Source organism: Pygoscelis adeliae, unplaced genomic scaffold (genome assembly GCF_000699105.1).
Source record: "Pygoscelis adeliae isolate BGI_AS28 unplaced genomic scaffold, ASM69910v1 Scaffold113, whole genome shotgun sequence".
Classification (NCBI taxonomy): domain Eukaryota; kingdom Metazoa; phylum Chordata; class Aves; order Sphenisciformes; family Spheniscidae; genus Pygoscelis; species Pygoscelis adeliae.
This window is the reverse complement of record NW_008825108.1, coordinates 1614609-1632610: the sequence shown is the minus strand read 5'-3', so window position 1 is coordinate 1632610 and position 18002 is coordinate 1614609. Positions and strand designations below refer to the sequence as shown.

At 35.3% G+C, this 18002-nt stretch overlaps 1 protein-coding gene across 1 annotated transcript in view; it reads right to left on the bottom strand.

The window, feature by feature from the left end:
• The window catches only part of PPFIA2 (protein tyrosine phosphatase, receptor type, f polypeptide (PTPRF), interacting protein (liprin), alpha 2), a 356094-nt gene that overhangs the window by 87851 nt on the left and 250241 nt on the right, over positions 1-18002 (bottom strand). The window contains exon 7 of the mRNA XM_009327518.1: positions 1763-1879. Within this exon, the coding sequence (XP_009325793.1) occupies positions 1763-1879 (117 nt within the window). The remainder of the gene's footprint in view (positions 1-1762; positions 1880-18002) is intronic.

Sequence of the window (18002 nt, the reverse complement as noted above, 5' to 3'; positions counted from 1 at the left end):
CTGCTTAAGTTTTACCTATATAATTGTTGTGACTATCAGTCACAAAGTAGAAACTTAAAATGTAGGATCTACTCTGACTGACTGAAACTGAACCTTGATCTCCTGTATTGTAAGAGGGTGCAAACCATTACCTCAGCTTATTGTTCTCCATCCCTACTGCTGAAGTTGAAGGAATATTTTCTAAATGCATGCTTAGAGTCTGGGCTTAAGCTGAAGTATTTTATGAAATGGGGACTTCACAAACTAAGGAGGAACTGACGGTGGGCACTAAGACAATAGTAGAAAGGTAGAGAGCAGCTAGTGCAGAGGATGTGAATTAGAGTGCACTGGTTGATCTGGTGTCAGTATAGCCTTCTGTTAACTTCCTAGCTAGTATGCTTTCATTACTATAAGGAGCAAAAATTAGTAAGCACAAGCCTTTAATTCAGCTTAACAAGACCAACTTAAATTGTCTTGATTATGAAGCATAGAAGTTTTCTGGACATAATATTCTAGAAACATTTCATATAAAATTATAACAATGTGTTACTTTGGCTTTCATTCCTCTTTCATTAATGTTTAAATACGCAGATTTATTAAAGGACAGATATTCTTATTTCCACTTAGTTCTGCTTATGAGTAATGAGCCCAATGGCTCAAAGCAGAAGGCATAGCTTGCAAAGAAAGTGGAAAATTTGAGATTTTTAGCTAAGCAGTGTGGTTGTATTTAAAAGCACAAGTGAGTGGGTTGTTCACTATTTTAACAAGATTTCACAGATGTGTCGAAGAGTATGATTTTGCAAGGAAGAGGAAAGTAGCTGAACACTATTTATTTACTGTATGTTTCTCAATCACATAGATTACTTAAAGAAAAATACACACATAAAATAAACCACAAAACATGTAAAATTAATGCTTGCAGTGTAAGTACATCCTTGTAAATTGGATTGCCTATAAAATAAATAAGTAATGATGAGTGTTATTTTTTATAAGTATGATTTATGCCACTGTTCATCACATGCCATTAGACAAAAACGCAGAGATCCAAGCAGCAGCTCTACTCATTTCAGCTGTCTGCCAAATGTTATGTTATGCTTGCACTTTAATTTAATAACTGTAAAGCAAGAGAGGAAGATATGCAACTTGTTTTTTATCAATCTGGAAAACAAAGGCTTACTTTCTAAACCTTGTTTCTAAATCAGATATTCTCTACCTTTTTTCCTCTTTCAGCCTTAAGCGACAAATACTTAGCCTAAATTCTATATACCTGTTTCATATTGAAAGAGTGCTAAATAAGTAAAATGCTTTTCATTTTTCTTTGTATGAACATGGACATGAATTTGAAGAGTATCTATAGGTAGCGCAGAGGAAAATTACTTTTTCTAGTTTTTAGGTCTCTGTCCTCCCCTTATGGACTATTTTGGCAGCAGTTTTTGCATATATACCCTTTCGCATGTATGTGCCACTACACCTTGCTCTTCTGTATGTGACATACAGAGGATCACTCAGCAGGATATAGCATCCTTTATTGTAGCATTACACAAAAAAAATCCAAGAAAAGTTTGTTATAAGCTGTGGGTCTAACTCAATACCCTATCAAAGAGCAAGGACCTGTCCATTTGCATTTCCTTTCCATTTAAACAAGCTCATTTTTTTATATTAGTTTTACTAGGCAGACAATATTCTAAAGAGAACTCCCATAAAATATTCACATTACAAAAATTTTACACCTGATTATTTCTCATATTGATTGTGTGATCCAATGAAAAATAACATTTTATACCTTTTCATGAACCTTTTGCCCTGGCTGCATTCCTTCAACATGCTCTGATTCAGCAGACCCTTCACCAGCTGCCATTTTCCTTTGGATGTGTGCATTTTGTTCACGCAAAGCTACAATCTGCAAAAGAAAGAAAATAAGTGGTCAATATACATAAGAAACCCCAAAACTACTGGGCAGACAATTTGTTAAATCTTTTAACATTTCGATCATATATTGGCCATTTGTAGCATTTGCAAAATTATGTCTATACACGCAGAGAGGTTTAAAAAACAAACAATAATGACTAAAGGCCATTAATGATACAAAGGAACCTATAAATGACAGGATAGTCAACATCATCTTGTTTTATCTTCTATTCCTTACTTTGTGCTAGGGTACTTTTTTTTTCTTAGCTTGAAAGGTGAAAGAGCTGTTAGGCATTGGTTTTGTAACACGGCAAGACCAAGACTCGTTCTTTGATATACAACACCATGGATGCCAAACTGGCATTATAGGAAAACAGTGCCAAAAGGCTATGAATCAAAACCAAGTGATGTAAAATGAAGTGCTAGCTTTCTGTCAACTTCCCATCTGTTAGTAACTGCAACATACGTTTTAAGTGGTTTTTGTTAAGAAAAACATGTACGTGTTGTTAAGAAAAACAAGTCCTCTGCTGTGGTATTCATTGACTATTTTAGTGCATATACAAGTAAGTTTTATTGTATTAAAAATATTGTTTTATTTATTGGTAGTGATATTAAAAATCCCATGCAGCTACTGGAAAATAAGCTGCTTTCTCTCCAACTTTGTAGCTTACTCTCAAACAATACACGGGATTAAAAGATTCAAGTCCTAAAAAATTTTTACATGGTATACCATGATAAGTTGGAAAATGTGGCTAATATAAAACTTACTTATTTTGATAAATTGCACAGTTAGAGCTCTCTGTACCGTTCTGCTTTCATAAGCACATATAATAAATGATTTACTGAATGGATAGCATTGTGTATTCAACACAGTAGAACACTGGTAGGATGCATAGATGCCGTTTTTGGAAAGCTGGTGTAAATTTAAAGGCTTCTATCACTGTATTGTGTCTGCATAAATCCTGACTCAGAATCATCCTAAAACACTGTCCTGTCCTAGAATACAAAAGTGTGGGGTAGGAGGGAAGATTTACGGCAGTACTACCTGGTAAGTGTGTACAGCAGCCAAGATTTTGTGGGACATTTAATTTAATTTAATTTAATTTAATTTAATTTTTAATTTAATTTTAATTTACATTAAAACATATTTACTTTGACCTGAATAATTTAGTTTGGAAAAAAGTTTTTTCAAATGTGTTTTTTAACTTACATTTAAGTTCTGAGTGTAAAGACTATTTGAATCAGCTCTGACCAGCATTTGAGATCTCAGGGACACACCACTTTAAACAACTCTTCCTTAATATAAATGTTGAAAACTGTTGTGATATGAGTCAGGCTGATTCACTGCTCACTAAATTGCAAGTTACAGCCCTTGTAGAACTTGTGTGACTCCCACTGATTTCAGTGCCAAGACCGAGATTTGAGGGGAACATTTCACTCAAAGAAATTATAGGAAAATATAAAACAGTGGGAATTAAAATCACCTGAGGCAATCTGTGTCTTTTGGGGTTGTACAAATAGACTGAGCTTTAAAACATTTTGCTTAAATAAGAGAATTAGGTCAGCCTTAAATAACAGAAAAAGGTCTTGATAATCTCATTAGCATCATACTTTGTACAACAGTAATCGGCAATTTAATAATTTTTTTCTCTTAATAGCTTCACTCATTTCTTTTTCTTTACGGTTCAAATGGTTCTCAAATGAAAAATAAAGAAATTATAGTTCCCACCAAGCAAAATTAGCCATCGATTAGTGCTAAAAGTGACTTTCAGGTAGATTAAGGGAGATACTTCAAAGTATATATTATAGAATTATGATTTATGGAGAGTAATTATACATCATGTGAAACAAACATAAAATCACAGGATACGTTAACTGGAACCAACAATAGATCTGGATTTTCATATTATAATCTTTCATTGATCCATTAAAATGCAGACTTCACTATGCCTTCATTTTGAATTATCATTTGTGTCTAAGACAAATCCTTAATCGTCCTTTAGCTCAATAAGAATATTGGATAAACACTACTGCAAAATTTTATCATTTCATCACATATTCCACAATAGTTTATTTTTTCTTAGCATCTGCTGGTCTTTAGATATCCTAGGACCATCACTTTCTAAGGAAACAAATACATAATAATAAAATAAAATTAAATTATCCCTTCAAAGTGAAAGGCAAATGAAAGAATACAATATCGTGTATCATTATTTTGGGGGATTCACTTGATTTTTGAATGTTTGGGAACAATTTCTTTGCAAAAAATCCATCACTGTTAAAGCTTATTGTTTCAGAAGTTTTATTACTGTAATGAATGCAGAGTAGCTATAAACAGCAACAACATGGAGTTTGAAGTCTGGCACGTCTTAAAAGTTTCAGCTCTAGGGTAGTTGTCAGATAACAGATCTAAGTTGTGAAGAACAACAGAGCTAACTTGTTTTCATACTTGTTCTCTCTTCTTAATTTAATGAATAAGGCAGAATTAATGCTCCTAAGGAAGCACGGAAACTCTCCTGTGTCTTACAAATAAACATGAATTTTTACTTTTTGGTTTGTTGAAGCAAAAGGTTTTTAACTGTTATCACACTCATGTTTATTACTTACTTATTTCTTATTTAACTTGAACTTTCAATAATGTGCAAATTATTTGCAAATGTGCTAATTTAATCACTGAACAATTTCTGTAACTTTCTACACAGGTAGCCAAAACACGCCTGAATGGATGATGATGATGATGATGAAATAGGTGAAGACACAGACTAAATTTTTTCCTAGGTAGCCTCTGAATCTTCTTAAAATTCTAATTATCATCACAACAGCAGACAGTGATAATAGCGCAGTTCTAGGTAAGAAATGGATTGTTCAATATAGATAAAAATCAGTACTATTACTTTTGAGAAATACCTATTTCTTACATTGATGCTTTTATGTTTAGGATATCCAACTTAACGTATCTACCACAAAACATGTCTACAGACAGCTTTCCAAGTACCTACATACTATTTCACCCTCTAAGGTAAAAATTCTTGATTTAATTCTTAATGGTTTTCATGCTAAGTTCTCTTTTGAAAAAGTAAAGGGTAACATTCTTGAGGATGGAGTCATACCTGCTAAAACCAAAACAAAATAAAAAAAATTAAAAGACAGATTAATAGAAAATAAATGCGCATAAATACCATTGTTGTATTTACCATTGCTGTACCCAAAACTGGACAATCAACCTAAACATTCAAGTCCAAACAATACCTGCTAAAATATGATCAAATATATCATGTAGTTTTTTTCTTATCAACTTCTGATTGTGGACCTCAAATGATTAGATTACTTTTTGAAACTGCTATCACAGACATTACTTTCCTATTTAGCATACTTGTCAAGATTTGACCTGGACCACAGCAACACATTTCAACGTGATTCTAAACTGAAGTGAGTGTAAAATTGCAGAGATGTTAGTCTCTCCATAGTTAAGTCTAAAGATAGCTTCCTGTTGCAAGTCTAAATTTGGCTCCCTGCTAACCTTGCCAAGCTCAGCTGAACTGAAACGTTGCTTTTTGATTGAGAAAAATGAAACAATGGTTGTGAATTTAAGAAGATTAAAATGTAGAGTATTACTTTTCTAGTTGGACCTTTCCAACTTCTATGGCTTAAGCCCATAAAAATATCTTATAACCTAAAAAAAAGGTCCTTTAGCTTGTTCTTTTCTCACAGGTATGTTGGTCTTCAACATTCTTCTCACTTTTGTAGTCAGTTTTTGTGACTGAGCGAGCAGCTGCGTGGTGCTCAGTTGCCAACTGGGGTTAAACCACGACAGGTGAATCAGAGAATATTGATTATTTAGGAACCGGACAAAATAATGCCCTCGCCACTAGGCTTTCCCTGTAAGTGTTCTGACATCCTCAGGGAGAAGCTGTTGTTACTATCAATGTATATCATATACTGTAAATTACAAGGATAGTATTCTGGGTACTTTTCCTAAACGTAACCATTTCCTTTGCTTGAAATCTTGGCTCCTGAGGCCTTGTTCCCAGCGCTGCTGTTCTGTAAAAAGTGAGTTCTCCATGTCTGACCCCAGCACAGAGCGTAGTCTAGAGGAAAAGTGCTAAGTTTTGCTCTAGATGCCTTTGGCATCCTGTATCACCCCGTGACTTAAGGCAGAATTACAGTAACTGAGCTGAAACTCTTGAACTTATCTGGTTGGCACAGAGCAGGATAACTGAAAAGCCAAAACGTTGAATGCTTAGATTAAAGTGGTTCTCTGATTCCTTCTATAAACGTTGGAGAGAGAAACATCACCAGCAGGTCTTCTATGTCTGAAACAGGTGGGATGAACGACATGCATACCTTTTCTCTTGACTGAAGGGAAAACAGACCATTATCTTAAACTAGAGGCTCCCATTATGATGGCTAAATTTAAGCAAAATAAATACCATCAAAGGACTGAAGAAATTCCAGAAATAACTCATGAAGTAAAAAGCATGCCTGTAATATGGTATTATTCACTAACCCGGTCCTGCCCACTTCTCAGACATGGTGGGGAAAACTGTTCCAGTTACCTTATGAATGCATACGTCCATTCTCACAGTGTGTATACAGTACAGAGTACTGTACACAGTACAGCAGAGAGAAAAAGAATACATTTAGTTATATGTTTTCAAAAGTATATGGCCTCTGTGTAGGCTAAATAAAATCCTATTCTAATTTTTAAAATAGTTGCATAATCAATTTCTCTATTGACTTCTTCTTTAATGTTTTTGCTACTTAAATTGTATTTAAAACCATCCGCCAGTAAAGGATTTAAATGTAATTACTGTAATCATCTTGATTTAATTTTGCTTTCCATTGAATAAATGATTACAGTATGTAGAGATATAAAGATATTTAATTAATAAATATATAAGACCAAACATTTACAGAAGTTTCTTTTTGTAGGATTCTTTCTAATATTTAAAACAGTAGGAATTTTTTCTTACTTAATTATTTCAAATTTTCTACTTCAAATTTATTTAATTTATCATCAATTTAAATAGTTTTAGGACAAGTTAAATATCATGTTTTGTTGTTAACAGAGACTCTAAACACACCTATGTAATGTTAGACAGTCCCCTAAAAACAGTAAGAACCTGGATCACTTAAAAAATGTGAGTCATTAAAGGAAGACAATTATTTTAAGCTCTTGAAAAGCTATTTTACATAAACTTGCCCTACCTTAAACCACTGAACTTGTTTCTTTGATCTTCCAACATTGAAACAAATCTGTCCTAGGCAATTACACTCACTGATAACCATGTTTTATTTTGCTACAGCTGACAGATCTAGAAGGCTTTTTGTTTAATCTCTTATCAGGAAGGTGTTTCTTTTTACATGGATAGTATGCTAAACTAAACTTCTTGTGACTGTGTCAGTTTTCCATCCAGCTCTTATTTATGTAAGTCTTTCATGGAACAGTGAAACTGCCTACTTGGATGGCCTCTACATTATACTATCATAACAGTCTGTATTTAAAAACTGTTAAATATCAGATTTCAGTCTACTGAGAACATAATTTAGACTCCTGGTCCACCTCTGACTTTGCTTTAATTTTGATGGGGATAGCTTGCGTTAAGCTTTAATCAATGTCTATCATTTTATATGGTAAATATTAAGTGTAGCACAGGGAATAAAGGATGCTTGGAGACTGAGGTAATTTCCTTCTGCTTCAATGGAAATTTAAATCCTGATTCATAAACATAAATATAGCTTTTTCCAGTTATACATCTTATTTGTGTTAGCCTCAACACAGCCTTTCAGAAGCCACTGGTTAGAGTTCAGAGATATTTAAATAGCATGACTAAAATTGTTTCAATTGTACAATAAATTTGTCATTATTAATATTTTATTTTAGTTATAGGGCCAGAAATGCACATAGATTTTCTTGACATTTTATATGTAACTTTTGAAAGGAATTATAATGGTAATCGGCATTTTGTATTATCAATACCTTGTAAAAACAATACACTATACTCCTTTCACTCTTTGGTGGAGGAAAAACACAACATGGGATGCACACTTGCAAAATCTTTTCAGGAAAAAGAAATTAATCCTTTTTTGAATCTGAGCAAAAAACAGGTATTATGAAAGGAGATTTTGTCATGAGGGGAAGGGCATTTTAACCAAACTAAGACAATTAAGTGAGATTTTATGTGCTCCTGAGGGCAGGTTTAGGAAGGATGCATCTCATTCAGTGGGGGTCACCTGGATACCTGCTGTAAATTGTAAGAACAGGACTCACATAAAAACCTCAGATATGTCAAAATACTAATTTTAATTGTATTTCTCCATGAGTAAAAAGGAATCTTTTAATAATCCTGTTCAAAAGAGACTTTCAATATTTAATTAGAATCCCACTGGATAGTTTCAGCATTTACTGCAATCTTAATGACTGTCAGTTGAGGTGTGACAGGTTTAGCTGCAGGACTTTGAGACATTCATGCCTGCATCCTCTCAGTCTGAGTTTATCAGCAGAGTATCAGAAGCAGCATGAGTAAGTGCCCAGGAGTTGCTGTTCACAAGTTTCCACTTCAACACAGTTGCATATAGGATGCAAAACTAGGAGCTGTGGTATCCAAGGCGCAGAAATGCATTCTCTGTTACAGGGACAGGGGATGTTATACAAGTACAGAGAAAAATCTACTGGGGATTTGAAATTTCTTAGCAGATTCCTCCAGTCTAGAAAGTTAAGGCAATTTACAAACCCAAGGCAAAACAAATTGTCACAGTGGTGGCTGAAAGTCTTTCCATCCCCCACTTTCCAGTTTATACTCCTTCTTGTCCCATTGCTTTGTAATCACTTGCAGCCTCATGATTGCCAAATTATAGCAATTCCAGCATAGCATAGTATACATTTACCTGCATACGTTTTCACACATATTCTCATCACTGAATATATCACTGATAAGTTTGCATGACAGACCACTTGGGAAATCATGAACAAGAACTCTGTATAGGTGTTACAATGTGATGGTTTAGAAATAGTCAAACTAATATGAAAAGATTTGAATGGAAATCTGTTTTTACGGCATAGTGGCAAGTTTTTTGAATGAGCAATTAAATATTGCCTGAAAGTAGATACATTATTAAGATTTTTAATCTGTTCTGGCAAGAAGATTAGCCATTTCTAGCCTTTAAACGTATTCCAATTGAACAGTCCTATTTTCAAACATGCCTGATACATACATCCTGAAGAACTGGGGGAAATCCCGACATTCATACATGTGAGTATTGCACATGTCCCTGCGTATTTGTTTATGTTGCATTACGTGCTCTGGAATGAGATAAGAAACCAGGCAGGAAAGGCAAAATCATGACATGGCACCTTTTGGCACAACAGATCATATTTTGCATGAAAGAAACCACTTCTAAGTTACATCACGTTGGCACTGTTTGCAGGATCCCAGAGGAAGCCTTGCACGTGCCAAGCTACAGGGTCTTCCAGTAAATAGCACAGAAGTGCATGTCACCACAGGCCCCGCAGGACAGTGGTTGGATCACAAGCTCTTGCGGTGAGAAGCAGAGGTACCAACCGAGTGCTAGCTGTAGTGGCGCGCTACAAAGGATCTCAGGATTAGCAGCCTGATTGCACTGCAGCAAGACCTATTTGAATTTCAATACGTAAAGCAGTGCATGGGCTTAGGTGCTTTTGGCAGACATCATCCTGACACCTGCCATTTAAACTCTCACAAGACTTCCTTTTCTGAATAAAAACTTATATACTATTCAACATGACCGAACAAAATTTATTTAGTCATCCACTAATGACAACTTTCTTAGCCTGTCATAAAGATCAACAATGTTTTAATTATTTCCAGCAATCAATGGGATTGAGTCACAAATTCTGATTGGCTCCATTTTCTACATTGATCAAAGGAAGACCCAAAGTAGGGAGCTTGCCTCGTCTTTGAATAACAGTGATGAACTAGTGAGATGGTCAGTAATAAGAGCACCGAAGTCTTCCTGAAAACCCAGGGGGGCGAGGTGGTGTGTGTGGCTCAACCATCTTCTCACCATTCTTTACTAGACAACAGCAGATGAAAGTCTAAGATTCACAAACTTGTCTAATAATGGAAATTCCTTCTCATCTACCAAAGTGTCTGACTTTGGTAGATGAGAGAAAGAAGGAATTAAGGCAAGAAACAGATTTATTTTTTTTTTCCCAACAGACAAGCAAATACAGAATTTTGGAGCTATCCATGTATAAAATGAAATTAATAAAAACACATGGAAAAGTGAGGTGTTGGCTTGCGGTGGGGGGGACCTTTCTTCCCAGAGTGGTAGCTAAAATCTCAGTACGTTTCAGTATCATGATCAAATGAACTGCATAGGATTGATGACTGGCTGTATACATAGCATTTGAGAGAGTGAATGCAAAATGCACTTCAGGCTATCATAAATGCATATTCCGACTTCATAAATCAAACTTCTCATAAATCCATACAGAGTCTTTTAAAACAACAGATAAAAATGAATGTCCCTGAAGATGGCTTTAGTGCTGAAATGCTTCAGTTTTTCCATTCAGCAATGCAGGCTCTGAGCTTTGCAACCAGTTATGTTTAAAAGCGCAAATATGGACTTAGAGCTTTATTTTCACAACAGGTAGGAGTTAAAATAACTATGGATCGTACAGCATTGTAATCAACATTAGCCACACTTTGAGAGAAAAAAAGAAATGAAAAAAAGCCTTTTCAGATTGCAAAAATAACTTTGGAAGGTGGGGAGTGAAACCTTCAGCACTAACAATGCACTTTGGGCTCACTTTGGGGGAAGAAAAAAACATAAAAGGTTTTTTTTTTAACTTAGCACTTTGTCTTCTCTCCCATTCAACTACTTAAAACAAAAAGAATCAGACAAATTTGCAAGTAGTGCTTTTGTAGCACTCCAAAAATTCACTTGTAAACTAAGTGTTCATGTCTGACTGACAGCCTCAGCTAGGTTTATTTTATATTTGCCTGGATTCCAGTATATTTTATTGCTTTTTAAGTGGTGAGCTTTCCAGAAACTTTACACAATTGAGCCCTTTAAAATGTGCCCTGACTTGTCAAGAAAAATACTACTTTATTCAAAGAAAAAAACTGTAGGAGTTATGAGTAACACATATTTTCAACATTTTTACATCATAAATTCTTCTCTTCCTTCCTTTTTGAGACTGTTGACCTTTTATTAACATTGCTGTTTAGCTTTCAGTGCTATGGAGAAATACTTATTAAGGTGAAATCATCCTCATGAGGGAGTCTTTATAACCCTTGGAGATTAGACAGTAGTAGGCCTAATGAAAGCAAATCTTGTACGTTTGTGCTATATGGAGTTTAAAGAAGTGGAAATTGAAACAGAATCTCTACACTCTTACTCCTTAATGGCCAAGAAGCATTGCCTTGTCATTACTAGAAATCCAGCATTTGCTAGTGAGCTCTGCAAGAGAACGTACATTCAGATTTACAGAACACTTTTTAAGCTGGTCAGAGGAAAGCTGGAAATGACAGTTGCCTTAAAAAGTCAGGGGGTCTTTACCTTGTGGCAAAAGGAGGAGGTAGTACACTGAGCTCCAGCCCTCGGTTACAGTTCTTTATGGTTTAAGTAAGCCTTTACCTTCTATGCTTCAAGTTCTGTCAAAGAAAGCTAAAGCATCTTGCTCCTGCACCTTCTGGTATGTCTTGATTATTTTATTCTTATAATTTTGACGTAGGCATCGCTCTCTGTGACCCTGCTTGTATGGTGGCTAGCACTTTCAGGCTCTGCTTTCATGTCACTGAAGTGCAAATAATGAATGACAACATGCAAAGATGACTGGAGATGCTCTGAATCTGTGGCAGAGTCACAATTTTAACTGGGAAACGAAAATACTAACCACACGTGTGATCTCTTACTGTTGGTGGTTTGTGCTCATGATGATAACTATTGACAGGTCCCGGCTATCAGTGTTTTATTGGCATGCCTACGAAGGTCACTTCTGTTCGTGACAAAGGTACTGTGGTCCAGGGGTAGCCCACAGCTGTGGCATTCAGCTGGCTGCAGCAAGGGACCGCCCGCCGGACCTCCTGCCATCCGTTTACACCGTCACTGAGCCCTGACTCCTTCTGAACACTAAGTGCCTGGATCAGCAGCCATTTTTATACTTTAAATGTAATAATACACTAACATTTTAGGCTGGTAATAAGGCAATAGGGTTTATTAGTCTCCTTCGCTTCGAATTCTGAACCAAATTAAGTGTTACTGTGTAAATGACTGTCTCGTGCTATTGCACGTAGTCTAGAGCATGCACCATTTATTTCTATGGTGTACTGGCAACACTTTGTAAGCAGAAGAGGAGTCATTTAAAGCAATTGTGCAGTTGCTATTATGAAAAAGAGTATCTGTCAAGATTTTTCACAGAAGATTACCAGGTACATTTCAGTGCATTTTCTTCAGAAACCCTTATCTAAGTAAACAAAAATGTGCTACTTTCAATCTGTCACAAAAATTGTATGAAATATGATACAGTGAAAGAACTGTCTTTTACAGAGACTAGCACCATGGAAAAATAATAACAAATATCAATTACATGGTTGTACTATAGTGTGTATTTGACACCTGCTGGCTAATTTCTCTTGCTTTTTTTCTTCTAACCAAGCCCAACAAAACAGTAGCAAAATTATTATTCTTTCATTATTACTCTCACAAAGACATGAGTAATGTACCCAAACCAGGATACAAAAGCCCTAGAGTTCGTTGGTAGTACAGGGACTGATTTCCAGCTGGTCAGAGCTGAGGATGGATTTGGCAGAAACATTATGATTTTCATCATTTTCAACAATATATGAGATGAGTTATTGAAATATATATACAGTGTGTGTATATATATGATATATATGAGATAATATATATACAGATATTTTATTTTTATATATGTATACGCCCTGTGTATATAATTATATATATGGATATATATGTTTAGACATACAAACATATTTTTAGTATCCAGGACACTGAATATTAATAAAATAATGTGCCTCTAGGGCTTTATGTAGTTGCTCTTAGTACATAAGCATTTAATTGACAACTACCCATGCTTAAGGTAATACAATTCAGTTTGAAAAATCCTACTCAGGTTAAAAAGAACTATTTAGCTATTTGCACTGTAAATCCATTTTCCTCTTCTGATTACATTAATATATTTCCCACTGAGTAAAAACAGTCTTCCCCAAATGAAATTTTGTATTCTTTGTCTGCATATTTTCACCTAGAGACTTTGAGATTGTTTAGATTTATTTTGACTGGACACATCTGTTATGAAAACCCCTCTATTTTGCATGTGTAGTTTTATTAGATTTTCCTATGCAGTGTATCTGTATTAAAACCGCTATCTGTGCTACTGATTGTATAATACATGAAAATACAACAGATAGATAGGATATGAGTAAAAATCCAGAAAGGAAATGAACCTTACCCCAGAACTACAATTAAAGAATATCAAAGCCTTGATCTGCATGCACAAACTGAAGAAATCCCAATTTAAATCTAACTCCCAGTCTGTTGAAATCAAAGCACAGTAGAGTGAATTAAAGTCTATATTTCAAGTATTAAACCAAATGTACCCATGTAATTTTAGCCAAGATTTTAATACTTTTCAATGACATTCTTACTGAGAGCAATTTTTTTCCACAGATTTCTTCAGTGAAAATCAAGTATATGGTCCTCATTGATACAATTTTTATATATTTTTCAAGGATAAAGAACATTCTTCATAAGTGGAACTTCTAAAACAATGTTTTTATTCTCAGATTACTGCAGAAAAGAATCTAACATGATAGCCATTTTCTAATGCAAAGGAATTATACATATGGGTTCTTTTTTCTTTTTTGTAACCATGGATTCTACAAGATTAAAGGTGTCCAAACGACACTCTCCAAGTGCAATGTCAAGCAAGCTGGATCATTTCTTATGGACTGAACCAAGTAAAACAAGCCCTCTACAACTCCTCTTGGAATATTTCCACCTATACATTGACAGTCCCTATTAATATTAATGAAGATTATTTAATATTTCCTAGTGCTGATATTTTCCAATCAAGTTCCCAAAGAAGTATGAGTATCTGATTTTGCCCCATCAAACCCAAAATATTTTTCACATCTTTGGATCCAAAGTAAAATTATTTCTATATTTATTTCTATTACAGACATATGATGGGAACTTGTTTGCACTAAAATAAAAAAAAAATATTTTAAAAATCGCTTGATATGACTACTTATGTAAGCATTTACCAAGATACAGCTATCCTTTGTATATCCCCCAGCACAGTCTCTGCTCCTATTTTTCTCACAAATATTTTATCACTAAGCTGTTTCTTCAGCGTTAGCAGAGCAGTAGCAAAATGGCAATAATTTTCTTCGTAGTCTATCAGTAACAAATGTGGAATAGATTATTCTTGGACCTTGCTCTGCCTCTTGACAATGGAGGGCCAATACAGACCTTTGAGTGGCAGATTACTCTTGATTCATGTTACTGCTGACACTGCTCACAGACATCAGTTTTCACTGTGTTGCTAGTTAACTACCTTATGAATTTGCAGAATACTCTTAGAGCTGCACGTGCATTGTTGGGTTGAGGTGATCTAATGTGAAAATACAAATGATACATTTTTTGGTTCGTATGTTAATGGGAATATTGATTAATAAATCTGAACCTATTGAAGCTTAAAGTTGATTTTATTTATTGGCTTTTGTCATTAATTTAAACCGTTTATTCAAATGCAGCATGTAAGGCCTATTCATACATTAAAAATTGATTATGCAGAGTAATAGGCATAAAACATAATACTGTGATCTTGTTATACTATTTAAAATCTGGTTTGAGAGTTAGTGGTTGTAGATGTTCCTAACAAATCATGTAATACTTAACAAATATACACAAAATTGCATAATCATTCCAAAGAAGCACATTAAACAAATGATAAAACAATATATTGTTCCAGCAGATTAAAAACAAGGGCTAATGGGTATGTGTTTTGCATTTTCATCAAGACGGATGCACAAGAAGATTGTTAATGATAAAGAATCAACAAGACTGATTCTTGCAGCGAAATTATCTTGATCCACATGAAAACTCATCTGACAAATGTCAAATGACCCTGAAGCTGATACAGACAGAAAGATAATAAACTACGTTCTTAAACCTGAATTTGTACCTCCAATGCAGGATAAATTGGTATACATTTCAAAGTTTATGAATCCCAAAGTAACAGATCAAAGAGAAGTGATGTATTCTTTCTGATGTCTCATGAAAGGCACTGTGTGCATACTGTGAGCAAATTAAACATTAGACATTAAAATTTTCACTGATATCCTTTGTACAAGTAATAGTGAGCTCTACAATGCAAATCAGCTAAGCATGACTTTAAATATATGCTATGTTCTTTACTTTAGCAATTTGGTGTGTTTAAAGTAAGGCATTTGCTAACATAACCTTATGAAACCAGGGCTGAGGAGAGTTGTGTTCCATTGATTCGTAAGCTCCCTAAACAGGCTGCCAAACGTATGACGTTAAATCCAATCTGAAATTATCCCAGTGTCTGATCTCATGCTGACTACGAACAATCCCTAAGCTAACCATATACAAATAACCTTCCAGTTTCATTAATCTCCTGGAGTTTTCAGGTGTGTAGGCAAATTATTGTGAAATATGTTCAGCCACACATCTGGCTCCTGCCATCCCTGTGTTCTCCTCTCAGCTTGTATTTCTTTGGTTGTCATCCCATCTCCTCTTTCTCCCTTTTTTCTACTTTGGGTGAGGAAAATGTGGTAAATAAGAAATCCACAAAACCTGTGCTAGAAACTTAGAGCTTTGCTATTCTGTAATTCTCTGGAATAAAGGAGAGAAGATATCAGAAGATCCATTTATCACTTTCTGAGACATGTTCTTCAGGTTCACAGCTCTGTGTCATATATTGATGTATTTGTTGTTGTGCAGAAATGTCAGCCATGCTCCGCGATCCCTATTTACTGATGAATGTAAAACATTGTACAGACCCCCAAAAAACTCCAGTAACTCAACCTCACGAGATCCAGAAAACAGAGACTTTCCATACATGCTGATTAATTGCAGAGTAGTTGTGCAGAATAGTGAGCCCTGAATACTACGTCCTACAGTTATTTAGACTCAGGATCTCATGGAGGCTGCATGCCTACAGCCCCAGCCTCTCTTACATCAAAAAACCAGGCATGGAGCTGGGGTGAGGGCATATACTCAGTATTTAACTATGAAGTTATGACGAGGTGAGCACGCTAGGATTCATGCAGCGTACCAGGATTTATGAGGTGTACCAGGACAACAACTGTGTGGCAGAGTGTGCACCTGAGAAGATGCCATTACAGCCATCAGCTGCAAAAATCAAGTTATGCAATTTAGCCAAGTTCATCTATCAATACTTACAACGTCGACCATCGCATCCATGAATTCTATCGGATTGCATCCTACTTCTTCTGCTGTAGGAACAGTAAACCAGTCACCCCAGTTAAAATGATCTCGATGCTTTTAGGAGCAAGAATATTCAAAAAGGACCAGTTTAGCCTGAGTCTTGCGAGTGATATTCGCAGAGCTCCTATGATACTAAAACTGGTAAGTGATCTCCGCCACACGTATTGCACAGGTCACTGTGCTACCTTGGCTTTACAGTAATGCCCTCTGTTCCACAGCTGTACGAGCAACAGACACTAGAAGGCAAATTTATACTAAAAATGCTCTGGAGCAGGAACTGGGTTTTAATATTTTTTTTACAACAAAATGGAGTCCTGGTCCTTTACTGGAGCTCTGTTGGGAGTGTAGTAATGCAATAACAATCATAGTAAAAATGTGCAATAAAAGCACTCCAATATAAAAGTGAAGATGGAATATATTACTACTAAATGTACCAATAAATATTTATATTTCTGCAGCACTCTAAGTTGTAATTAAGATTAGGCCACATTTTTTTATGCAAATAGAAATACAGTTTCACCCCAAAGGCTAAAGTATGAAAACTTAGGCCACAGGTGTTATAAAAATGAGAATATAACATTTAAACAAAAGAATAGAATGAATATTTGTCACAGATTTCCTAGTTACTTTTCTTTAATTATTTGGACCAAAGAGTTGGAAAAAAGAAAAGATGTGAAAGACTAAATTTTTTTCATCACTTGCTTAACAATAACCAGTAATGAATGGGACAGGAATGATGTTTAAGGAGTGATATAAAGGAGTGTTATTCAAAACTTTCCTAATGTGCAGCAACAGGTGAGAAAACACTGCAAGGCCTTGAGGGGAAACTGTCTGGAGTGCAGAAGAATTAATGTGGTAAGGATGGAAATGGGTGACATCACGGAAAACTTTTAGGTCAGTGTGAGACTGTAAAAGTGAAGCTAAGCCTCTCTCTGCTTTCAGAAGAAGTGAGTAAAGAGAAACTTAGCAGATCCAGCAGATGAAGATGTAGTCAGAGCAACAAGGTAGGAACAGGATCTCCAGAAATTCTTGCAGGAAATATTCACATTAAATTGTTATACAGTAATGAATTTAGTACACGCCTGTGTCTCCCAGAAAGTGCACAGTATCCAGACTACGGAACAAAAGGAAGATTACATTTTTATGATAGCGTAGCGGTACCTAACTTGTTTTCAGAATGAGCATCCTAGAAATGTTTTTTAAAACACACACAAAAAGAAAAAAGGATATACTGGATTAGGTTTATGCTCATTTTGATGAAGATGCTAATTTTATGGAGAGTTTGTGCTGCAAGGTTTAGAGGAAACTGGGAATTTTTAATCTCCAGTCATCATTTATTCAGAGATAAAACCAAAGCATTAAACCACCTGTGTTTCTAATCATGGGGGACCAAGGTTTCATTAAGTCAAACGTTTCTGTCAGACAAAAAAATGAAGTAGATTTGAAGAGATTTACAAAATATATTTCAAACATCTAGCTGTCTGCTCTTTTAATGTATATTTAAACAATTGCTCCATAGCTGCACAGCAGGTTTGGGGGAACAGTAAAGAAAGAGCAACTAGCAAATCACAGTTCTACATAGCTTTTTTATCTTTTCCCATGTTCCTTTAAGCATTGTCTTACAAAACCTA